This window comes from Pipistrellus kuhlii, unplaced genomic scaffold (assembly GCF_014108245.1).
Source record: "Pipistrellus kuhlii isolate mPipKuh1 unplaced genomic scaffold, mPipKuh1.p scaffold_m20_p_11, whole genome shotgun sequence".
Taxonomy (NCBI): Eukaryota; Metazoa; Chordata; class Mammalia; order Chiroptera; family Vespertilionidae; genus Pipistrellus; species Pipistrellus kuhlii.
This window is the reverse complement of record NW_023425416.1, coordinates 8,091,870-8,118,377: the sequence shown is the minus strand read 5'-3', so window position 1 is coordinate 8,118,377 and position 26,508 is coordinate 8,091,870. Positions and strand designations below refer to the sequence as shown.

At 46.7% G+C, this 26,508-nt stretch overlaps 1 protein-coding gene across 26 annotated transcripts in view; it reads right to left on the bottom strand.

Moving 5' to 3' along the window:
* The window catches only part of CADPS (calcium dependent secretion activator), a 410,937-nt gene that overhangs the window by 10,780 nt on the left and 373,649 nt on the right, over positions 1–26,508 (bottom strand). For all 26 annotated transcript variants that reach the window (XM_036430660.2, XM_036430656.2, XM_036430652.1 and 23 more), the window contains one exon: positions 26,071–26,178. In XM_036430660.2, the coding sequence (XP_036286553.1) occupies positions 26,071–26,178 (108 nt within the window). The remainder of the gene's footprint in view (positions 1–26,070; positions 26,179–26,508) is intronic.

Here is a 26,508-nt window from a genome sequence, read left to right as displayed (position 1 = left end):
TGAAAACTTATACATCATAAGCTTTAACACTGTCAGTGAACAGGGAAAGTGAAATAGAACCTTGGGGAAATTCAGTTTCCTGTGAAATTAAAGATGTCATCAGGGTGTCTACGAGAGGGACAGTTTTAGACAGTCTCATGGAAATAGTCTGGTGCAAAACTCAGCTTTTCTGTGCTGCTTTTTTCTTTAAAGAAAAATGTTGAAGTGTGACATGTATGCAGTGGAGTATCACTTTCAGGAAAACATAGCTGCATATACACACACTTCCAACAAGACATGTTTGCCCAGGCCTATAACTGAGGGCAATATTTTCCCCAATATCGTAAATGTGAGCTCTTTCAGAAATTGGATGGTATTTGGCCTAAGGAGCAATAATTGTATTATGCACAAACACACACCTTTTTTGATCAAAAACTCGTGACTCTGTCCAATATATTTTAAGCATGAATGGGTTGAAATTCACAAGGAAGTGAGTTCTATTGCTAGTTCACTTCTAAATACCCTGTTTCCCCAAAAATAAGATAGTGTCTTATATTAATTTTTTCTCCCAAAGTTGCACTAGGTCTTATTTTCAGGGGATGTCTTATCTTTTTCTATGCGCTAGGTCTTATTTTCGAAGGATGTCTTATTTTCGGGGAAACACGGTATGTATTTCCTTTGAAGCTGGCATGTTCCAGCCATTATACTGCAGGCAGGCAAAGAACTAAATGCCTGGATAGTTCATGGCCAAACTCAAAATAGTTGAGTCTTTATTTATCATCTATAGTCTCACTTCACAGAGTGAAGTGGTCCAGCAGCTAGCAAGAGATGGAGCCTGGACTCAAGACTCCAGAGGCAGGGTATCCTATGGCTAAGAGAATGACCTTGAACCAGGTTTCTCTTGTGTTTGATCCTTCCTAAACCTGTTAACCTCTCTGTGCCTCAGTTTTCTCCCCTGTTAAATGGAGATGGTAGTAAAAACTAAGTAGGGATGTTGTGAGATTCAATGAGTTAATATTTGCGGAGTGTTTACTACAGTGGCAGGCATACACCAATTGTTAGCTGTAAGGAGGTGAACCACGAGTAAGAAAACACATCTCCTTAATCCAAGCTCTTCAGGGCTGTGTAAAGCTTTCTGGGCAGGTTCTATTCTTAAAAGGTCTGAGCAAACAGGGAGTTTGTAACCTCTTGATCACCAACCTGAATTTCTGGACTGAAGAAACACAGTGAATGCTGGAGGGGTTTTAGCTGTTCTTCGGAAAGTACCCTTTCTCCCACTCAGTATCTTGCCTGGAGTGTTTATTGGAGAAAGGGCATTTTGTTTGTTGGCAAGGCGTCAAAGAGGAAGATAATACTTTGTGCCACACCCATGTGACAAAGTTCTTCCCTTTGCTTTCTGTGACCAAAGTGGGTTATAGTTAGTTAGAGGAAAATACCCCACAGCCTATTTAAACGGATAGATGGAGATACTGTAATGAAATACTTTATGTTTGAAGCTTTCAATGCTTATTTCTTCCTTGCAATTTGGGCAATTTAAGAGCACGTGAAAGCATCGCCCAGGGCTTCATTACCCTTCTACCAAAGTGCCCGCAGCCTCATTAACCTGAGCTGCGATTCCACAGCAGTGTCTCTCAGGTGGGAGGACGGCTAGGCTCTGGCTGCATTCATGTTCTAACTCAGATTCCCAGGTTCACGTCTTCCTTACCAAGCGGGCAAGGCACCGAAGGACTAAATGCAAGTTTCAGGACTTGTCAGAGCTTCCTCGGGGCGTATCTCACAGGGCATGTCCTCTGAGTGCTTCTGTCTTAGTTGAGTGTTGTTATAACCCAGGATCTGATTTACCAGAACACCTGCTCCTAGAAATGGGTATTTCCCAGTTGCAGCTTCAGGACGCTCAGCGAAGAGCACAAAGACCTGGAAATCAGAGGCTACAGGTTGTTTGAATGACCTTAAAGGCTGTCCCAAAGGTTCTTTGCAGTTGAGGGTGGTTTTTGTTTCCCCCCCCAACATCTGTCATTCTTTGAGTGCCTGAAACCCCCTTTATTTAAAGTCTTCGTACAACTGTCCCAGCGCCGTGGCTCTTCAAGGTGCCACACTCTGGACTGCATCCCCTGTAGGTCTGATGCAGCCAGCCTGATGGGGAAGGCAGGTTACCTGGTTAAAACCACGGTCCCAGAGGCTGTGGTTCCTATAACCTGATGCCCAGGGCATTCAGCTATGCTTACGCCTTTAGCTTCCTCTTCTAAAAAGAGATGGTGTGAACAAAAAATTACTTTTAAAACGTAATTGAAATTCTTTACTGCTCAAAATTTTTGCTTCTTCTCTAGGAATGTGTATATAATTTAGCTTTGGGAAACAATATTATTTTTACCTCCTTAGAAAGGGCCTAGCTATTACTTTACTAATCTTTTATTAAAATAAGTCAGTGATTTTTTAAACCTTTTTCATCTCATGGCACACATGAACTAAATTACTAAGTTTGTGGCAAACCAAAAAATCTATTATTTGCCAGTCTGATAAAAAAAGATATAATTTTAGTCATTCACACTGGGAGGTTGTTGTGTTGGCTGATGCCGTTTCTAAAGGAAAAGAGAAGACAGTGTCCCTAACTAAATAATCTTGCAGCACATTGGTAGAAAATCGCTGAAATAAGTCATTACCTGTTCAATAACAAATTTCAAGTCTCTAATCCTGAAACACCAACTAACAAGTGCCTTGAGTACTGAGATTTCATATGAATGATCAAAATGATGACTCCAAACTTGGACTCCTGACCTACTGTGCTGTATAGTCTTCTAACCCAAGTCCATGCTGTCACTATCCGTTGCCTGTGGAGGCATATAAGGCAGGTCGAACCTGAAGGACCTTTCTGAAAGCAAATCAAGCAGGAGAGTTTACAATTCAAAGCCAAGCTCACGGGAGAGACTCTCTCTGGAAGACACATTTTTTGTTTATTTAAGTGGTTGATTAACTTGTTGGCAATATATTTTAAAAATTTTATTTATTAATTTAAGAGAGAGAGAGACTGAGAGAGAGAGAGAGAGAAATATTAATTTGCTGTTCTACTTATTTATGATTCATTATTTGATCGTGTATGTGCTCTGACTGGGGATCAAGCCTGCAACCTTGGAATCAGGATAATGCTCTGACCAACTGAGCTACCTGGCTAGAGCTACTTGTTGGCCATTTTAGTAAGCTATCCAAGCTAGTCAAAGCCAGATTAGAAATCAGTTTTGTTTTCTTTCTTTTTTTGCTTCTGCATCAATCAGATTATATAAAACCCACCAAGTCATACGTTTTCTTGTATCCTGCCCAACCCCATGTTTCAGTATGGCAGGTGGTTACCTGCAAGGAGATGTGATGGTCTCTGAAAGGTTTTCTTCTCTAATACTTTCCAGTAGGTATTGCTGGGCATGGTGTACCCCCTCTCAATGAAAAAACTGAGTCTAATCAACTCAGCTCTCTACCTAGAGGCTGGAAGGCACTAACATCTTCCTAAAGCAGAAGTTGAATCAGCTCAAACAGAGATGCCATGCTGCCACCATTTCCACAACCTAAGTAAGTGCTCTACAACAAGATGGAGACCAAGCTTCAGAGAACAGACACACACAAAAAAATTGAAAGCAGGATCTCCAAGAGATATTTGCATACCCATTTTCATAGCAGCATTATTGATAATGGCCAAAAGGAATACGCAACCTACGTGCCCCCTGACAGATGAATGGATGAGCAACAAGGGATATATACACACCATGGACTATTACTCAGCCTTAAAAAGCAATTAACCCCGTCATATGCTACAACATGGAGGAAACTTGAGAGTAGTGCACAAATAACTGAAATGAGCCAGTGAACAAAAGGCCAGTGCTGCCCGATTCCCACTTACGTGAGGTATCTGGAAAGTCAAGTTCACAGAGAGAAAGGGAAAGGCAGCAGCCTGGGGCCGGGGAGAGGAAAATGGGAGTTATTATTTCACGGGGACAGAGTTCAGCTTTGCAAGACGAAAAGAGTTCTGGAAACTGGGTGCCCAACAGTGTGACTGTGCTTACCACGACAGGAAGCGTACACTTTGAAATGGTCAACATAGTAAATTTTATGTTTATTTTGCTCTAATTAGAGCAAAAAGCTGGGCCACGGAAAGCCACTTCCCACCCTGGAAAGGAACCCTTCCCTAAGAAAGCTCGGCCATTTAGCAGTAACTGGAAACACAGCCGCGTCTCCCAGAACGCCCGGCGCTCTTTGTGAGATGAACACGGGCCTTTTATTTGCTACCAGGACTGAGACAATTTCTCAAGGCCAAATCTTGAGACTGAAGAACAAAGAACAAATCTGGTGCGTTTGCTCAGCCATTTATTTAAAACATGCCATGGGGCCAACTTCTAAATCTGTGACACAATGAAATGAAGCCCAGAGATGGAGACTGAGATCCTCACCAAGAATCGGGTCCAAACAACAAAAAAGGGCGCATCTTCCACACTGTCACATCACCCCGTGTTTTCACGGAGACTCCCCTTACCGGCCCCCACCCCAACTTGCCATGCACAGATTTGTTCAAGCAGTGCTCACCCTGACACCCCGTCCCCCAGCCCCAAAGGGCAGCAGCTCCCACCCAGGCCTCACTCCCACCACCACCACCACCACCACCACCACCACCACCGCCACCGACTCACTAAGGCTTGGAATGTGCGCTCAGGGAGCCCTTGTTCTTGGAAACAATTAAGTAGAATTAGACTAATAATGCGAGGCTGGCAGAGCTTTTGCCCTTTGCTGAGAAATAACTCCCACGTGGAACAGTTACACTAATAAAAATCATGCATTTCTTAAATGCCTCGAAATTATCTTTGCACCAAACTCGGCAATGAACACCATCCCACGGAGGGGCCCTCCTTCCCCGGGCTGGGGGGCTCACTCCACCATGTCTTCCTTTGGTGGGAAGACAGCCTGAGGCTTCGGGTGGGGAAGAGACTTTCTGCAAGTGGGCTCCATTCCCTGGTCAGTTAGGGGGTGCAAGATACCTGGGAAGGGCTGGATACTCCCTGCCAGGCCCCTGGGGAGGCCCAGGCCAAGGGTTTTCTTGCACCTGCTCTTGACCTTGAGGGAGGCTGGCAAGAAGGTGGCCTTGTCTCTGAGGGGTTTCCCCACCACCCAAGCCCACTCTCCTCCTCATGGGAGCTATTCATGGCCTTCTTCTGGGCCAGAGGCAATAGGTCCGCCACCTCCACGTCTGGGCGGAAAGTGACCTCTGGGCAGAAGGGGGACACAGACCCTCCTGCGGGATGCTTTGTCTCCTTGACAACACCCCAGCTGGTGGCCCGAGGAACAGACTTCATTTCTTTTCGCTCTTGCCCGCCCTCCCTGCCCCATATTTCTTTCCCCCTTTCTCTAGACGCAAGCGTACCACCTCGAACATGAAGCCGCCGAGATAGCAATCTTGTCTCTGAATATATAAATGGCAAAAATTGATATGAATAAATCTGCACGTAGCACACTGAGGGTGGCACATTTTATCAAAGAAACGGCGCTCGGGCGCCTGGTGGCTGGGGAGGGGGTGGTGTCATTACACGTACAGAGAAACAGCTGCAAACTCCCCGCGTCTCCGCTCGGATCCGAGCGGAGGCCTGACCTCCTGTTCCCTGCCATGAACCCCGAGTTCACACTCATATTTTACATGTTACAGGAAGCCCCGCGCGCCCCAGGGGTGCCGCACACAGACACGCTGAAGCCAGATGCAGCCCCCTCCCGGCTCCCTAATGCACCTGAAGAAGCGCGGCATTCAAAGGCTGACGTGCTCGCGGCTTAAGGTCACTTCGGATTTTGTAAAGAGAAGGACAAAACCAGGAATGCTTCTGGGGCTGGGCTGCCAGCGGGGAGGCGGGGGGATTACAAGGAACCTGTGACTCTGCCTCTTTCTGCCTTTGCGGGTAGTTTTTTTGTGTGTGAACAAGTGCCATACAACAGATTGAGCCTCGGATAAAGGCCTGAGACTGTGCAAGGGCCCCCCGCTGGGCCTCAGCTGTGCTTGCAATTAGCAATAGGCACGGAGCGATTATTGTTGGGGTAGCGGATGGCGATGCGAAGTGACAAGTTTTACGGGGGAAGTTGGGAGTGGGGATGGCTCTGCAAGTTTCTCTTTCTTCTTTTCTTTCTTGGGCTGCAGAAACCCTTCCTCGGGAGGCGGCAGCCGCCCGTTCAGTGAAAGCTGTTCGCCCCCCTCATCCCTGAAAGGAACATTTCTCTCGGTGCTTTAGAATGCGGTTTTCTAGGTCAGGGCTTCCTCGCCGCCCTATTTAATGTCAGAAATGCCCATTTGCCTCAAATTAGCAGAGATCTTGGCGTCGTCGAGGGCAGGAGATTAAGCCCACAAAATCACCCAGCAGGTGACGGTGGGGTGGATTGGAGGGTTGAGAAGTCTTTAAAACTGACTACGAGACATTATATACTTCCGACAAAGGGACGTAGTAATCCTACCTGCTTGCTTTAACCACTGTTGTTTGCCTATTATTATGTGCTTTAATGCTCATGAGAGCAAAACTATTGCCGGTACTACTCAATTACCATAGTAACTCACACCAGTGACCTCTTATCGCGGGGCTGCCAGCCCGGCTGAACCAATCTGGAGAGTTTGTGTCTTTTTTGCTTATTTCAACAGTGACACAGACCTGGGGCGGGCAGCTCCAGAGAGAGGCCACCTCCTCTTTGTCCAGGATAAGAACATGTTTTGAAAATTGGAGTAAGGGCCTTGCACCTTTTGAATCCCAGGTGGTTCTGAAGTTCGTGGATTTGAGAGGGGGTGGGGGTGGGGGGTGGGGGGTGAGGAGGGGGAACACGCCTTCAAAAACATGAGGAAGACACAGAACAATGGCCACGAAACAGTAAAGAGCCTGTGCATCAAAGGCAGCGGCCTCCCAGCTGCGGGGAAGCCCTGCCCCAGCCTGAGTCTCCTGCCTGTAGCCCCAGAGTTTGGGAGGGGAAAACCGGAGACCATCACAAGCTCCAGCATTTGTGATGGGGAACCAGTACTGTTTTATGACATCAGTGGCGCTCAAGACAGATGGGACAAAACCACCCAGAGGAGGGATTTGGTTGCAAGTTTTTTAAGAGGAAACAACAGTACCAGCCGTGCAAATTCCCCCAGCTTTGCATTTCCCTATGGCTCATAAATGTGTATGTGAACACACACAGGCATTCTGCCTCCTGTGTCTGAACACGACTGGCAGTCAGTAACATATTAAATGCTCTGAGAAGTCCTGCAGCAAAAAAAGGAACATCTCCATTTGACTTTGGTTTGTATTTTCCAAATGTATTTTTCTAAAAAAATAAAACAAAACACTTTTCCTGAGCCACCTATTAATATCTCTTAGGGCACTTCTGTTCCATTGAATTCACTTCGGAAAAACGTTCTATAGTGACATTAATAATAATAATTATCAATAATGATGAGATAAATAAAAATTAGCAATAAAAATAATGAGTAAACATGTGGGGAGCACTTATGTGTCAAGCACTTTTCTAAGCAATTTATATCAAACTCTAATTTACCTAACAACCTCAAGAGGTAGTTACTTTTTAAATCCCATTTACATTTCTATAGCATATACTATGTATATGAATTCGTTCTCTCTGAAAAAGAGAGAAAAGGAAACAAAGTAAGCCATATCTAATAACTGGTGTTTAATTTGCATTATATTTTTCCTGTTTCCGACTCCCCAGAGATCCTGAAGCACATGGGGCTCCTTCAATAACGAATTCTTCCTGTAACTCCGTGCCCTACTTAAAACCAAGTTAAATGAACGAGGCATGCCTACTTCCTGTAAAATCCTTCAACCTTTGAAGGTGCCCAAATAGCAAAATATACCTTTCCCTTCTCTCTCGTCACTAGTCTCCAAAGCCCTCCTGTCCTGAAAGAAAGAACCCAACTTCGGTATCAGAATAAGATCTGTGCTGGCCTGTACACAATCTGACTTCCGAGACTGCTGGGCATCTAAGTAATTGAATAAAAATGTAACCAGTGGTCAAGCCCCGGATGAACAATGGAAAATGGCCCACCGCTAGCTGTTCTGATGCCCCCTGGCTGGCCAGCAGGACCCATCACAGCAAATCAGGACGGACTCGAGCGCGTGACTGCTGTTAAATAAACAAGTTTTATGGCACATGTCACTTTCGGTGAGCGGACTGGGGGAACTGTGGTATTTAAGAGGAAAAAAACAGTTCTGTACCTGGATTTCCTCAGCTCAGGCTCTCTCTCCCTTCAAGAGACATACATAATGAGTGCAATTTGATTAAGCCGCAATCGGCTTCTGACCAGGCCCTGTCTGCCACCTGGGCCGCCCAGGGCAGGTGTGCAGTTTGGGAATTAACAAACTGACTCTGGCTAACAATACCTTTTCCTGGGGCCTATTTTTCTTGGGGTAGGTTGGGGATTTAGTCCTGGGCCTCCCCGTGCATTGAGAAAATGGACCCCCATGCCTTTCGCCTCTGTCCTCTCAAAGGAACCCACTGTTTTGAGAAAATGTATAGTTACAATCCAAATTCACACGTTCAAGCCACCTCAATCACTTTACGCTCAATTATGCTGGAAACAAAATTCTAGTTTTGGAGGCACATCCTCTCACCCATTATCCACGAGAGGAGTGGGAATAATTGACCTGAAAACCATTCTCTGATATGCATTCAGGGGCTGCCGAGGTAACAAGAGGGATTCATTCTATGAGCTGAACTCAGATTATTCACGAACAGCATCTGCCCACCCCCTGATTGCTTCTTAGGTACAGGAACTGCCTTCGGAGTTAACTGCATTAATTCACAAGCAGATTGACGTAAGCAACTGAACGAGAAATTTGCATACCATATAGAAATGATTATAGAAATCAGACTCTAAAATAAGGATTGCAACTCATGAACAGAACAGAAAGACCAAGTGGAGTGCCAACGTTGTCTTTTTAGAACAAATGTGGCTGGTTAATCACATTAGGGCTAATTTCACAATTTGCACATATTAAACTTCCTATAGTTCTGACTCATGAGAGTTTTGTGAGTTGAAGTTCTTATGCAGGAAAATTCACCTTGACTTCAGGGAGTTGGTCTGAGTCGTGACCCTCAATATAAAAACACTTGTGATGTGTGCATCCCCATGTTTCCCATGTTACCACTCGGAGCACGCTCAGGTAAACAGAGCAATGCTTTAGGTCAAACCACCCAGCTGGTCTCCCAGCAGATGCTGAGAGGACGTGACTGTACCAGCCTGGAGGCACCGTCCAGAGCTCCGAAATGCCAAGGCAACCAAAGCTAGCAACTGCAACCGTGGCCAGGTTAAAACTGGAAAGTCCTCTAAGCACCTTACCATGAGCTCTATGTCACCGTGCTCAGACTGGGCTCTCTGCGGGCTGATTTCTCATGAAGAAGGGGTACCATCGTTTTAGGAACCAGAGCTGGCACTGAGCAGTTTCCAAAAAGCAGGCAACAAAGAAGGCTTGGGTGCAGCCATGCTGCTCTGACGGTGGCCTGGTGCTGGGAGGGAATGGTGGGTTTCCACAGAGGAGGAGGAATGGCCAAGGCAGGAGAGAAAGATGGGAAGTGACCACAGGGCACGATGGCACAGGGACTGGCCTAGGCTTCCCAGACGCCCTGAGGAAAGCTTGGGGGTGCAGAGCCACCGCCCCGTGAGGGAGGCCGGGAGCAGGTGCGGGTGCCAGGCTCAGGGCTCAGGAAGGAGAGACGCAGAGCTGCCTCGGAGCTGCGAACATGTGTTCTCGCATACAGCTGGGGCCTGCCTCCAAGGGCGCCCTTTCCTCCTGCTTTATTTTTAATCCCTGGAAGCCATCTTCCCCTCTTACTACTTCTCACTGCGTGTGACTCTATTTTTTCTTCTCTTTCTGAGAGGAAAAAAAACCCCCACAACAATCCACCTTTGCCAGATCACTCACCCAAACCCTGGGGAACCGGCTACCTATCTCTGGGGAAGGCACACACTCCACCACTGTCCTTGCACAGGACACGCTGGACCTTCCTGGGTGCCCTCTGTGTCTACAGCTGGTTTTGGACCCCCCGGAAGGGAGAAGCCAGCTCAGATCCCCCCAAGTCCCCCCAAACCCCCAACCCCCCCACAAGCCCCCAGCCAGGCCTAGGGCCCAACACTCAGAGCTGCATCTACATCAGCCATGAGTTAATGCTCGGTGGACCAGATTGCCCTGCCCTGCCATGAATGCTCCGCGTCTGCAAGCCTCCCGTCCCGCCCCCCGCCCCTGCCCCTCCGCCACAGCCACCCTCCCCCCTTTTTTTTGAGGCGACAGAACAAGAAATTAAACACTTGTGGGCTCATTCGGAAGAGTGAATGAAATTGAATAAGCTCTCAGTACTTGAGGCGCACAGCGAGCGCCTGAATGGGGCAAACCTCCTAAGTTGAATGGAGAGTCTTTTGGGACCAATTTGTCTCTTTTCACTCTTTATTCTTCCCTTTCTGCTGACAGATGTACAAAGGCGGAACTGCGCCGTGCAGCTTATCCGCATGCACCCGCAGCAGCTGTCACTTTTGTCGAGCAAGTTAATCAAGCAAATGCCACCATATCCCACTTTCTATAAGGAACAACATGTTATAGACAGGAGTCTTGCTAGAAAGAGACTTTATTTTAACTTTGATTGGCTTGGGTTCTCCGCCCCGCCCAATACACCCCTCTTTTCCCTCCCCTCCCCCCATAAAAAGAGGGGGAGAGTGGGATGATGCCCAAGCCGACGATTTGGCTACGAACAAGTTAGATGTAGTAATAATATTGTGCGTGGGGCTGAGGACTCATTTGGCATTCTCTCCCAGGGGCTGAGGGATGGCTGGGCCTGGGTGTGTGTTTTTAGCATGCTATTGTGTGTGTTGGATTGTCCGGCTGTCTGACTCAAGTAGTAGAAAGAAAGCCGAGGGCAGAGCCTAGCATTACCCCGCGGATGTCTTGGATTAATTTTATTCTCTTTTCCTGGTAAAGCAGGTTGTGCTATTTGCATATCTCTTTTGATAGACCCCCTTGCCCGGCCAAGCTCACAAAGTCTGCTGCAAACATAAGAGCATTTCTTTGTGCATCTTGACATCCGTGAGCGCTCGGAGCTGGCTGCCCACGTCCGTTTCTAATGTGCACCAACACACGCAAACAGGCCTCCATGTCTCCCGTTCTGTGGAGGCTGAGCAGGGAGCCTTCACAGAATCTCCTCAGGTGCCCGTCCTGTCCCCTGGGCTGGGCCACCAGGACTTGGTGATATTCAAGGACCCGCAAGCAGGAGCGTCTCACTAAAGAGTGCACGGTGCTGACTCAGCTCCTGCCTGGCGCCCCCCTCACGGGGGAAAGTGAATGCCGGAAGCAGACATATTTTGAATAAACAAACTCTTTAGAGACAATGCAGAAAGAGGACTTTCCACAGGCCAAGGGATTTGCCACGGTCAAGAGCTGGCTAACAGCTGACGATCTATTTGGTAAGCTCTTTAAAGCTTCAAGAGGGGAAAACAACTCTTTCCCTCCTTCCCTCCTGCTCTTCCTTCCTCCTTTTATTCCCTCCCTCCCTCCCTTTCCCTTCCATTACTTTGTCGCATTGTTTACTGTAAGCTGTGGCTGGTAACAAATCCAGGAAGGACTTTGGGGATACCCGATCACCAATGTTCAGCTTGCTGACACATTAGGCATTACTGGATAATGACCACACAATGACTTAGCTGCAGTTACACTTGTGTGACACACAGATTGTATAACCAGGCTATTCTGTACCTCTGGGTTACTTTGCCATCCTGGAAAGTATTGCCAATCTGTAAAACCTCATCGTGCCATTGAAAGCTGAGCTATGTGGGTAAGTGAGAGTCAACAAGGCCTCGCAGGAAAATCTTAAGCGTTGTTGTTGAATAAGACCAGGGTGTCAAGCTTTGCTTAAGGAACTTCAGCTGCTACCCTACACCATTTATCAACCGTCTGGGATGTAATGGCATTGTGTTACCATCACCACCTCATCTACTTCATCTCCTTCTCTCTCCCTCCAATAAATCACAAAACTTGATTCTTATGGGAGAGAAGATCCTAGACAGAACACAGAGGGAGATAAGACGGAAAGCTAAGCCCACCCTCCACGGGGCCTAGGTGGACGTGGGTTTGCGGCACATGTGGGATGCAGGCTTCCTCATGGTGCCACGGTCCCTCTCTGCTGAGCATGGGGTTTTATCCTGGGGGGGCGGGCAGTCATGGTTCTAGGGGCCTCCTATCGTTAGGTCCAGATTCTGCTGGTTTCCTGGGACTTGAGCCCTGTGACAGTGTCCTCAGATCCAGGAGGAGGCCTACCCCAGTGGGGTGGAACTCTTCATAAGGGGTCTGCCCTGTTAGTTACACAACTCCCCAAATTGTTCGTGGACAAGCCATGACTGGCAAGCCCCTCTCTACGGGGGCTCATGGGACCACAGTTTCTGTCTTGTGTCCTGCCAGGTAGACAACAGCGACTTCCATCGCAGTGAGTCCGCTGGATGCCCTGGGATGCAGAGCGCTCTGTGGGAGGGAGTCTGGGCACATATGTGAACAGTGCAGGTCTTTGCCTAACACATTGTGGTTGGGTTTCCAGTCTGCGGGGGTGGGGGGGGGGTGGGGGGGGGTGGGGGGGGTGGGGAGAGTCTGATTCAGAACTGATCACTTCCCAGGCTTCTGAAGGTAGTGGTCATTGACTTCCCAGTGCAACTAGTTCATCTGTGAAAGCCTGCCTCACAGGAAGTTATAAAAATTACACAAATGATTACATTTAAGTGCCTGGCACAGTACTGGGTACATAGTTAAGACCTAGTAAATATGAACTCTTATAAGCCTCCACAGCTAAAAAGGAGAATCATTAGCTACTCACCTCTCTAAGGGAATGTAAGAGAAAGAATATCTCTAAAGATGACGCTATTGTCTCCAATGCACAGTGAGGAAAATATACACCAGAGAAGCTCTAAGTAAGTTGTCAGTGTTGTCATTATTAAACAGCCATTTATTACAATTATATTGCAATCTTTCCCTATTGGCATTTGCCTTTAGGAGAAAGTTGCATTTTTCCCCTCTTTCTAAAAATCCTCTTTGGGACTGAATCAAAAGAGCAGCTTTCAGAATGTTTTCATGCTAATAACATTTCAGCCCCACCTTCTCAGACTCAAGTTGTGGCAGAAAGAGCCCTGTGTTTGAAATGCGGGAAGTTACTGGCTGTGCAATCCTGTATAATTCGCTTTTTTTCTATCCCAGTGTCTAGAGAGTGATGCTAGGGACAAGTAGGGCACTGCCAGAGTCTTAAAAGATCTCCACCCAGAGAATCAGATTCTGTTTCAAATGCCCCAGAAGGCAGAAAACAGAACTTAGACATTTTAGAAACTATTTCAAGGCCCCCCCCCCCAAAAAAAAACCACAAAACAAAACACATCAGATGACAATTGCAATAATTATTAGTGAGCTATAAAGGCGCTACTTACTATCTTGAGTTAGAGTTGGAAATAGAAATTATCCTTGATAAGGGGCTAAGAATTTATCAATACCAGATTAACAAATAATTATTATTTTTTTAAATATATTTTATTGATTTTGTACAGAGAGGAAGGGAGAAAGATAGAGTTAGAAATATTGATGAGAGTCATCGATCAGCTGCTTCTTGCACATCCCCTACTGGGGATATGCCCAGAATCAAGGTACTTGCCCTTGACCGGAATTGAACCCGGGACCCTTCAGTCCCCAAGCCAATGTTCTATCCATTGAGCCAAACCAATTTTGGCACAAATAATTATTGAGAGCTTACATATGCCAGACACTGGGGGTGCGACAGTGAATAATATAAACAATATCACTGCTCTCAGAATGGGGTCCCTGGGACCTGGGAGTGCTGGGTGAGCTCTACTGGATTTTAGAATCTTATCTTAAAAGTAGAAGTAGTAGTACCTTTCCCAATATTTTCCTCCTGTTTCTAAATAAACAAATAAATAAATAAGGTTATGGAGCTGTTTTGTAGGACACAAAGTAAGAACAGTATATATAGAAGTAATAGAAATAAAGATGTTTTCTGTATTTTTTTATGCCCTAAATCGGGATTCACGAACCTCACTACTGACATTTTGGTCCAGATAACTCCTTGTTGAGGGGCTATCTGTGCAGTGTAGGATGCTGACCATCTACCATGGCACCAGAATGGTACCACACTGTTATCAAGTACCATCCAACTCCTAACCAAGCTTTGACAGTCAAAAGTGTCTCCAGTCATTTCCAAATATACCCTGGGTGACAGAATCCCCCACCTTGGGGGATCACTCCCCTAAATCGGTGGTTTATGATCCGATCACACCCTTGGGTTTATTTATTATTTTTTAAAAAGTGCCTGAGCCCTTCCTTAGCTGTACTGACTCAGCATTTTTAGTATACAACTTGATGAGGACATTTTAAAGATTAAAAACAACAGCACATAAGTAGTGCTGATGCACATCCTGGTTAGGTAGCACATAGTGAAAGACAACACATATTAACACAAAGAGAACTTAGCCCTTAGGGCTATGGAGCAGCCAATGCCTACAAAGCAAATATCCAGATGCCTTGATGGGTGTCATCACAGCCTGGGTGAAATCATTCCTCTTCTCAATTCTAAAAGGACCTCTCCAAAGGAACACTCTGCTAAGGCTCTTGAAACGTGTATTGGTGAGTCAGGGATGCTCTCTGCTTAGAGCCTGAGCATAGAACCCTCCCTCTTTCTCTTTTCCAAACCTTAGACATCTGTGCATCCAACCAGGCAGCTGTGCCCTCTAGGGCTCCAGCTGCTCTGGGTTCTTCCTCTTCTTTAGAACTAATTTATTTAGGGACCCTGTATACAACTGGGCTCTTTGCTACTTATTATCATGACCTCTGACCATCTCTGGCTCTGAGAATCCCTGGAATGTATCGCCACTTTTCTCCTCTTTGCAAAGCCTATCTTGGGAGTAGGTAAGGGTGTCAGCTGATTTTTATGTTATTACTACCAGCAACAGAGATGAAAGGAGAAGCATTCGTGGAGTAACTTCTATGAGGCAGCCATTGTGGCTTATGATGTATGGGCATCGCCTCATTCAGTCCTAATCCAAACAGCCAGGCCATGCTTTTATCCCCATTTTACAGAGGAGGAGATTAAGGCTTGGTAGGTAAGTTACCCAAAGTCACCCAGCTAGCGAGTGGCAGACCCAGAAATGGGACGTGAGGGTGCCTCACTCCACTGCCTATGCTCTTAGTGTCGTTCGCTGTAAGGGGACCAGTTCCTTAAACCAGTGGTTGGCAAACTGCGGCTCCCGAGCCGCCTGTGGCTGTGAGGTGCAGTTTGCTGACCACTGCTTCAACAGACACGATTTTGGAGTTTTACTGCAGCACTGCCGCTCAGTGGGAACACATATGGGCGAGTATTAAGTTCAAGGTGTTAACTCCTTGGTTTTCATTTTTTAGACCTAAAATGGTAGTTTAGATGAAGCTTGTCAAAAGGATTTTTGATATTAATTTCTGAGCTATCTGCCAAGCAGCATATTCCTCAGAGACAGTATTGGAGTCCCTGGGTGGGAAAATGACCCTCTCACAGGGCCCAGACCATTCAAGACAGGATTTTCAACTCCTCCCTAGGGACCTGTGGAGCCCGCCACTCCTGGCCGTGGGTCCTTCCTGTGCCTGCAGGGTGCTTACAGCCCCCCTGGTCTCCTCCCCCCTCGCACAGCACCTTCCCATCTGTGACATCAGAAATGTGTCCGCGTGTTGCTGAATGTCCTGGTTGGGCCAAATCACCTCTGGGTGTGGGGCCTGGTGCTCCCACAGCCAGCGAGGCACCAAAGCCTCGCTGTGCTTTCTCTTGAACAGGATGGTTTCCGAGGCCAAATAATGACTTTTCTGAACAAAACAAAATGCTATTTCACCTCCTTAAACACCGAGTTAGAGAATTTCATAAGAAAACTCATGAAATGAATTTAACTTATTTGACATATTATTCATTCTTTCCAAAATTATTTTACACAAATAACAAGAGGGCCTTTTGTATCCCGATTGACATGCAGATCTAGTAATTAATAATATCCCCATCCTGGGCAGGACCTGGGGGGGGGGATTGCTGGTGTAACTGGCATTAGTCCAGGGATGGTCAGAGTGAAAAATCTGCCAAAGGCAGCCACAGCGCCCAATATAGCAAGTGACACTATCATTGCACGCTTTCTGACGTGGGAATATCCACACTGCAGGCAAATCACTTGACTCCATTAACCGGATTTTCAATCAACCCGTTTCTCCTCTGCATTGGGAGTTTGGAATGAATTTCAAATATTAAACTTGAGCTTTCTTTGCAAATTTTTGGATACACAAAAATAACTGGTAGCCACCTGGTTGAAGCAAAAATTTAAAAACAACAACAACAACCAAGGTCCAGGGGGAATTATACAAAGCAAAGCAACTGAGGGAGGCAAGCGGGCATCCATACTGCTCATGTAACATGCTGCCCGGTCCTTCCCTGGGCTCGGAGTGGGACTATTCAGGGGAGAGGCAGGGGGAGGGGAAGGAGTCGGGGTGTCTCACAAGCCTTGCCAGCCATTGCACCAAGCTCCCCAACACAGTTTACTGCGGAGCCTGGTACAGGTCCCGAGCGAGCTCCGGATTGACCGTGTCTGGAGGCATTCTTGGTTGTTAAAACTGAGTGGGAGATGCTCCTGGCATCCAGAGGCTATGAGCCAGGGATGCTGCTCCACGTGCTCCCACCCATAGGCTGGAACCCACAGCAAAGAACCACCTGGGTCAAAGGTCAATGAGGCTAAGGGTGAGAACTGGTACAAGGTGGTGGCCTATCTGTGCGTGTGGAATCATTTGATTGGTCACCACCAATCTTTTCGAAGATGGACCAGACCAGTGGTCAGCAAACGTGGCTCTTGAGCTGCGGTTTGCAACTCTGTTGACTAATGAGTTTGCCGCTCACTGCGTAAGGCACTACCCTTACCCAGAAGTTTTGACTTCAGGTTAAAGACATTAGTACATATTAAAATGATTTTTTTAAAAGTGTTTTTCCCTAAGGAAGTGGTTGGCAAACTCATTAGTCAACAGAGTGACAAACCACAGCTTGAGAGCCTCATGTGGCTCTCAAGCCTCAGTTTGCCAACCACTGAAATATCATTTCAGAAACTTTTGTTTCGTGTGTGGGGGTATGTGTACATACACATACTGGGTTACAATATAAACTTTGTTTCTTGTGAGTGGTGATCTTACCTAGTCACTGATATTACCCAATATTTCTCAAACTTTAATGTTCACTTGACTCAACAGAGGATCTTGTTAAAATGCAGATTTAGAATTATCTGGACTGGGGTTAGGGCTCAGATTCTGCACCTCACACAAACTCCCTGGTGAGACAGATGCTGACCGTCCCTGGACCACACTTTGAGTAATAAGAACCTAGTTGGTGTTCTAGATTCATTCATTAAAAAATATTAGAGCAAGTGACTGTATGCTTGGACAGTGAAATCTTTAGGAAGTAGCCTCTACATAGCAGAGCAGGGAGAGAAACAGTTACTTGGTTAATTCATGGGAAGTATTTGAGGATTTACTATATCTTGTATCTTGTAACACAATGTGATAATATTTGTTCTACAAAATGTGCCTTGACTATATTTGTGTGTGTGTGCATGCATGTGTGCACATGTGTGGTGTAAGGGTGTCCCTTACTGCCTCCATGCTGTAAGTCTGCCACAGGGGAAAACACCTTTTCTAAGACACAAACGTATCCTATGGGTCATGTTAGCAAGGATACTGTGACCTTAACGTAACAGAGCACTCAGTCTGGCTTCTTAGGATGAATATTGGGACATTCTCCTCTGGAAAGGAAAAGAAACTGACTGCACCCACCGATCATCTCCTGGAACGCAGAGAGCTGTTCCGGTAAAGACACTTAGCGCTGCACACGGCTCCAGAGAAACTGCAAGACTGGCTTTACATAAGGTTTGCCCTGAAGTAATCAAGACCTATTTCCATAACTGGCTGTAGGGGGAAGAAGCTGGATTAGAAGACAACTACTTAAAGCCATGCCACTCAAGTGTTAACCTGTAAAGATGATGCCAACAAAAACGAACAATTCCCCTTGGATCGCAATAACCCATTGGACACAATCCAAATAATCCAATATGATAAATGACCCTTATCTTTTCTGCACATAGGGTCGCTGAAACCTCCAACAGCTCAGGCCTGGGAGAGAAACATTCCAATGTCCATGTGGAATAAAAATGTGTTCTATATCTAAGAACTCCAAAAACAAAGTAATTAATTGCTATTATTTACGTGTTATTGTGAAGGCCATGAGGTGAGAGAATCCACGTTTGAATGTGAGATTCACTATACCAAGGCATGGGGGGCATACGGAACTTCTTTCCAACGCTCTCACCCTGACAACAGCTTGCTTTATGTCATGTCAAAGATCAGAAACTTCTCTTAGTGCTGACCTTTTCTTTTGGCTAAATTTTTGTAATAGACATTGATTGGCCAGATTATTATGATCTCTGAATGCATAGTAATCTGGCCACTCAGTGTATATCCTATATACTAAAAGGCTAATATGCAAATTGTCCCCTCGACCAGGAGTTCCACCAGCAGGCAGACTGGCCAACCACCCATGTCCCCTCCCCCTGTCTAGGCAGGCTGAACCCTACCCATGCACGAATTCATGCACTGGGTCTCAAAACACACACACACACACACACACACACACACACACACGCACACACACTGAATGGTCAGATTATTATGCGTTCAGAGATCATAATAATCTGGCCACTCAGTGCATATTATTACAGACAGATATCTTATAGTGAAACAAAGCCAGGAGAGAGGGGACAGGCCAGGTGTTCTCTTTCCTTTCCCTGCTCACGCCCTCACTCTGTGTCCAGTCTCCACACGATTCTCAGGAAATGACAGCTCTGGTGCTCAACCCCGGACAAAGCTTAACTCCCAGAATTCACTTTGGAATTCAGTCGTCAGTAGAAAAATCAGTGGCCTCTCTTTTCCCAGCTGCCTTTCCTGGCCCGGGTTGGGCCGGTTTTCCTGTCCCAATGTATATAATTACGCAGATTCCAAAGGCAGTCCTAGCAGAGGAAAGGGTGAGCTCTCTAGCATGGTAATTGAGAATGATAAGGGCGAGGCTGTGGTTCAATTAAAATTTGATCTGAGGAGAATTGAAAGCTCAGCTTCAGACTGACTCAAAGGGCGTCATTTCAGCTGGATAACCGCAGAAAAGTCCTAGCAGAACTAACAAAGGAACCTTCCGAATGTCCCGGGGGGAGGGGGTCCATGTCAAAGTTATGGGTCCAAGATTCCACCAAAGCCTTTACAGGGACACAGGAAATACTGGACAGTGACCATGGACTTCAGATTTACCCACGGAGCTCAGATATCTGTTCCTTAACACATGAAGTAAAAGCCCTGCAGCCCTTCACATGGCCAACCTGGGCTCTGGCCTCTGTGGATTTATTGTCTTTGGTTTTTTGTTTTTAAACTAGCTTCAGAAATTCTCCTTACACACAAAGGACAGCTTTGAAAAACTCTGGTTGGATTATGCTGAGTTACTAATTATGTCTAAAAAAAAAACCTACTTGGTTGAATTCAGCTAGTTTTTTTTCCTTTTTCTTTTTTTCTCTCTTCAGATCAGTTCTATGTTTAGAGAGTAATAAACTCCTCCAGTCTGCAGAACAATTGGCGCGGGTCCGTGTAACAAGTCGGGCTCAGGAGAAAGGGGCCAGTGCTGGAGGAGAGAAATGTGAGTGCGTCACCACCAGATGCCGTGTGGGGCCTGCACCGGCTCCTCGTTGGCTCAAAGCAGCTGCAAAGAACACCGTAAGGCCCGGCAAGAGGGCCTCTGTTGGTTGAGCACTGCCCTGCACACTGAGAGGCTGCCTCTTCGATTCCTGGTCGGGTACAAACCTGGATTTGGGGTTCTATCCTGTGAGGCATGGACGTGAGGCAACCAATTGATGTTTCTCTCTCTCTTCCTTTCTGTAAGCATGTCCTCAGAAGAGGGTAAAAAAAAAAAAAAGAATATTTTGGGACAAGTGGAGAATTGTGAATATGGATAGTGTATTAGATGAACATTTGTTGACAAGGAAAATGAAGATCACTAACTTAAAAAAAGCAATTTTTTTCCCTTACTTATTTTAGTGAAAAGTACATAATGTATATAAGCACGCAGAACAAGATCCAAATGAATAGACACTCAAGTAATAATCTCTGGGTGCTGGGAACATAACATTTTCTTACTTTTGCTAACCGTATTTTCTGAATGTCTACAATGTATGTATATTGCATCTGTAATAATAAGAGATATTATTAACCTCTTATTTTCCTCCCCTCCCCCAAACTCCTAACATTCAAAAGGTCTGATTTATTTATGAATAAATCAGAATTGTTTAGTTTAGGGGGTGGGCCTAGGTCATTTCAATATCTATTGAAGGAATGAACATTTCTATGAGACGATGATGATGATGATAATGAAAGAGTTGCTGAATATTTCATTATGACAGTCTACATCCATTATGCTATTTGGTCCTCCAACAACTACAAGAAGTCAATTTCTTTACAGGTGGGGAAACTGAGGCTCAGAGAGCTGCATAGTTTACCGGAAGTTAGGCAAAGTCCGGATTCCCAGCCCCCCTGACCACAGCTATCCTGCCTGTTTGGGAGCTGTGTGTTACCACAGGTAAAAAGGACCTCTAGTCCCCTCTGCTAACAGTTCTGAGCCAACTGGGGATTAATGTCTGAAAGTGACAGCAAGACTCAAGCAGCACCCTGGCCTCACCCTGGTCAGCTCTGGGAGAAGGTTTGGCTTATGACCATCTGGTGGAGAAGCTGAGGCTCAGAGACTAAACCCCTTGTCCAAGGTCACCCAGCTTGTAAGGATCAGGGGGGAAGTCTGGAGGTTCCAGAAGCGGGGCCCAGGGTCACTACCCAGAGTCCCCACTGGGGGCAGTCAAACCTGCTTATTGCTTCCAGGGGAGACAATGCCCTCTCTCCCTGTCCTTGGGGACACATGCCTGGCTTCTCTGCAGTCTGCCCCTGGAGCTTCAGCCTGCTGACTGCGGAGCCCTACGCACCGCTCCCCACCCACTTCGCATTTTTGGAAGTGGTTTCCCTCACCGGACAGTGGGCGGACACCTTACAAATTTTACATAACAGCACGTTCTCCTTGAGGCCCGTTCCTCTGTACCCCCTCCCTCAAGCAGATCGACTCCTGCTCTGGCTGGTCTGTGATTCAATAAGGTTATTAAAACAAGGTCATCTGTGCTTTCACACATGAATACAGCAAATCCAGGGTGGGGCAAAAGTAGGTTTACAGTTGGTAGGCTGGAAAATGATACAATAATTACTGCATAATAATACAAGAATGAACTTTGTTTGGGGTACTTGCAATGATAAGCTTCCTTTTGACCCACCCTGTATATCTTAACAGGAAGAGGTTTCATTTTTCAAATTGCCCCTTTCAAGGGAGATAGTCACATGCAATAATTGTGCCGAAACCTAGTGGACTGGACGAGTCTAGATTTGAAAACGGCGAGTGGAAATCTGCTCAAGGCAAAGGACCAGGGCCCTGCCTGAAACTGCCCCTCCCTGATCTGGATCTGATAACCGCCACGGAAAAGCCCAAGGCAGAGTCAATCTGTGGAGACCTAATCCTCCAGAAGGCAGATTAAGAGTATAATTGACCTATATAATCCACATATCATCTCCAGGCAACTGTTCTCGGCCTGGTGCTTGAGCCAGTGCGGGTGCGTGCTACCCAGTGTGGACCCTGTCCAAGTGCGGGTGGCTTTTAATCACTCGTCTCCTAGCCTGGGAGGTTTAAGCAGATGAATTCGCCCTAAGCATTAAAATCTCTTTTAATCCTGATTTTCTCCTCAGTCTGTGTCTTCAAGAAGTACAAGGAGGAAAGGAAAGAAATTAATTTTTGTTTAGACCTTGAAATCTTAGGTGCTTCTCTTGATGATCTGATCTCTTAATTTCAAAAAGCGTGTTCCTGTTCTGGGGAAGATGTTGAATTAATCACCAGAGGAGGGGGAGAGCCATCTGCATGATTTATGGACACTCGAGCTTTTAAACCGCCGCCTCTGACTTATTTCTTGGGCTGTGCAAGCCTTCTCGTTTGCTGTGTTAGGAAGATGAAGATTATTTCATATTCATGTTTTATATTTTCTTTAAAAGTCAGCAATAATATTCAAGGAGGCCAGGCTTCCACTTGAGTCTGACAGCAATCTGATTTTCTTTTAAAAAGTCAGTATCTTTAATAGAATTTAAATTCATTGCTATTGTACACATTCTCTTGCCTTTGTTTCAAAATTCTGTAAACTGTTACTTTGCAGTAACTGAAACCAGTTTTCAATTACATGTCATTTTTTAGAGAAAAAAAAAAGACAAAACACAGATAAAAATGTACAGCTACGTATCTGAAATACTATGGGAAGCTGTATGAAGGCTCTTTTCCAATCAGCACTTAATTTTGGACCAGTTAGGGGCATTACCAAAGAAGTTAATGGTATTTTATAGGCCTCTGTAAATCAATTATATTAACACCCAGGCAATCTTTCACCGCGTTAAAAAGCCCTGGTTAGGCAACGTTATGTCTGAACATATTTCTCCAATAAATCTAGAGAATGCCTATTTTTTTTTTTAAATCGGTGAAGATGAATTTAGAAAGCTGTTCTTACGTTACATAATAAAATAGATAAAAACGCGGAACATCAAATATAGAGCCCCAAATGCTATGCCCATAATCCCCCACAAGCACCCAATTCCAGCCAAAAGAACATGACGAGGCAGAGAAAAACCAGCTCCGAGAGAGCAGTGAAATGTAGGCCTGGCTGACACGGAAGATACACGCATTCAATGACCAGCTTTTAGTCCACATATTCCCAGATAGGGACTCACACAAATGCCACCCAGCCTTCCCTACAACGCACTCCTAAAATGACAGAAAGGGGAATCATACTAAATAGCAAGAACGCAAAGGATTTATCAGGCAAATAAAACCAAGACTGAGAACCACAGCTAAAACACCACAGGATCCCCGAGAACGGGCCTGGAAATGACAGATGCCAGCAGGAGCTAGCCACCAGAGAATGCCACCACAGTCAGAACAAACAGCCCCCAAGCAGCAAACAACCCCAGAGATATAGATTCCTCCCCTCGTTCGAAATGCTAATTTTCTATTATTCATTTTTGCCATTTGTCAAAAGGCAACGATTTGGAAGAGAAGCCTCTCAGATCGATGCTTATCTCGATAGATTTCTGCCAATTGTTTAGGCGCCTGCCCCAGGACCCCGACCTAGAGGAAAGCAGGGAAAGGCCAGGCCGCGGCTGCAGGAAGTGGAGGGTGGCGGGGTTCCCAGACCTCTGCCGTCCTATCCTTGTCCCCTTGTCCAGCTCGGTGGACACCGGGGCCCTTCAGCATAGCAAAGAGGCAAAGGAATAAACACCATGCTTGAGGAAACAGAAGTCGAAAATAATCAGACATGTTGGTAATCTGATGTTTTGCTGCGAGATTACAGAAAAAACAGTAAGGACTGAATTCAATTACCGAGACGGCATGGTAATGAAGCTTCTTGTGCAACTCTGGGTGTTTCAAACGACAAATGTTTCAAATCCACGACAGAGTCAGTAACTTTTCTGCGCTTCCTCAGCGAGGCTGCCCGGTGCCAAGGTCCTGAGAGCCAGGGGAGCAGGTTATTTGAAAAGCAAGGAAGCCAATGGCAAAGGGATTGATCTCTAAACAAGCCACCGATGCTCAGGGAATGGCTGTAATGCTGACGTCTGGAAAACCCGATCCTAAGACACCCTCAGGAAAACACAGCCGGCACAATCCAAGACTGAATGGTGGGGGATCTCACCACGCGGCTGAGGCCGGTCCGTGCTGGTCAGTGTGTAATTCAACAGGGGACCGGGATGTCTGTGAATTTTTGCATCCCCTTAAGCATAACTTGCTTCCTGAAAAACATATTCATTTTTGTTTTTCATTACTCCTTTTCCTTTTCATTATTAATTCACACGAAAGGCCCGAGGGCTTGAGTTTGCCTGCCTTCTTCGGTTAGTCGGATGAGTCTGCTTTTGCCATCTGTGCGAGCCACGCCTGGACTCTTCACTTTGCAAATAATTCAGCTGCACGTTCCCTTGAAAAAGGTCACAGAAGAGGACAATTTGCCCGGCTGCCTTCGAGAGGGCTACCTTAAACAAATGGCCCCTTGCCCTTCTAATTAAAAAAAAAAACCAAAAAAAACCAAAGAGGGCAGAGTGGGCTATTTGTTAATGGAGGGGCAGGCGCAATTGCAGATTCAATGTCCAATTCAGTGCCCGTTGTTTTAAACTTTTTGAGAGCACGAGGTTGTTCGCACACACGCTCACACAGGCACACGCACGCAGAGGCCACACAAAACTGAGAGTCAGAAGATACTAATCAAAGGGGGGAAAAGGCAACCTAGGCATTGAAAAGAACAATCCACAGGCTTCTGGAAAATGGGTGTTTTGGAATTTAGTTCAGTGGAGACCCCAGGGTGCTGCCTGGCTGTTTTCAATGCCTATGGGGTGGGTGACCGTCCCCCCGGGCATTCTGGGCTCGGGACTGTCATCAAGGCCGCATGCAGGCAGGGAGAGGGCCCGCCCCGCCCAGAGCTCCGGGCAGGCAGGAGGCATTCTCAGTGGGTGCGGGTCATGCTAGAAGATGTACACAGGAAGATTATTTGATTCTGATCCATGCCATTTGGCGTAATGTGATAAAACAGTTGACATGAGAGATAAGTTCCATTTTAACCCGAGAGAGGGGGATGGACGGGTGGGAATTAGAAGGAAGAAGGGTTTCTCGGAGAAAGGAGGTGCGGAGGAGGAAGGAGCGATACTGAGCACAGAAAGGGGGTGATCGGGAAAGAAAAAAAAAAAAGAAAAGAAAAGAAAGAAAGGGGCCTTTTCAGCACACGAGGAAAGCAAATGAGCTGGAAGACAAGGCAGATACAAGTCAGGAGCTGCCGTACCCTCAGCGGTGCCAACAATGAGCTCACCGCGCCGCGGAACAAAAACACACATACACGCGAACGCAATGCAAACGGAACACAGTCACGGGAAAATACAGAAACACGGATCCCATTGTAGACCCAACATTAATGTTCGGGCTGCTGGCACCGAAGGAACAGGAACCTGGACAGGAGGAGTGCACGCTGCACAAGACAGAAGGAGGCGGCACCGTGAGAGAGAGAGAGCCACACGAGACAAGGGCGTCCGCGTCCCTGCACTCTGGCCGGGTCTACACTGGCAAATTTGGTGGAAGCTGGAAGCAACATATCTGGCTTCATCAGAGAGCCCCGTCCCGCCTGCTTTGGCCCGAGAGAGGTGGGCGATTTGAGACCAAAGCAGATTCCCTTTTAAACCTCTTGGCGCAGTGGCTGGCTCTGGGAGCGCAGTAGGAGAGAGGCCACCGTGAGCCGTGGGAGAGCTGTGTGCCTGAAGTTCAGTTTGGGTCTGCAGCCTGATGGGCATGCACTTTTCCCCAGGTTTTCCAGGGGGAGGGTGGGCTTAGACTGGCAACTGACCGAGCAGCTCTAACGTGTCTGCCAAAACCCAGGGCTAAGGGAGGATCTCTGGTCTCCCAGGAACAGAATCCTTTTGGAAGTGGTAACAGTGCACATCTGCACGCCACAGCCGGTGTCCGGGAGGGTCCGCCCCCCCACCCCCCGCACACCCCCGACCCCGGAGGGCAGCTGGCTCAGCCTCCCCAGGAGACTAGCCCCTAAAGCAAGGCCAGATTGCAAGGAAGAGCGCCACGACCGGGGAAAGGTCTCTGCCAGTTAGAGAAAGCTGCCCCCAAGCGTCCCGCAGGACCGAGCCTGCGTGCCGAGAGGCTGCGTGTCACACAGATCGGGGGGCTGAGACACACCAGACCAGGGTGGCCTCCAAACAGACACACGACAGATACGAGCCTGAGGCGGAGGGAGAGGAGAAGATTTTGTTTGAGTTGGGACCAATCCATGTTTCTCAAAATGTGACTTATCCTCCTGTCTCTTATTTTGTCACATTTTGGAGGGTCTCCTCCTTGGTCTGCAAGGAGGAGGAGGCATCTACTTACATCAAATAACCTTTCTATGTACATCTCCTCATTGACCTTATCACGGAGGACATCCTGAGAGTGGCGGACGAAAGTCACGTAGGCATCGGCCACGTCCATCCCGGGTTTCTGCAAAGAAACAGGAAAACATGAGAAGGGAATTCACCCCTGCATGTTCCTCTCCCCCATCTCCCACCCTCTGGTGGGAGTTCTCAGCTCTCCGTGGTGCATGTCACAGCTGTTCCCAGCACGGACTGGTCAGAATGGGTATTGGAGCCTTCTGCACTTGCTGGAAATCAAACCTGGCTAAGAAGGGAGTCGAGATTACAGGGTTTGATCTATACCCCTTCCACCTGTCCAAGTCACATTTTGGGGGTGATTTAACCGGAGTCTGTAGTATTTCCTCATCAGTTATTCAGGAGGCATTCAACCATTTGTCTTCAATGGGTGCAGCTTATA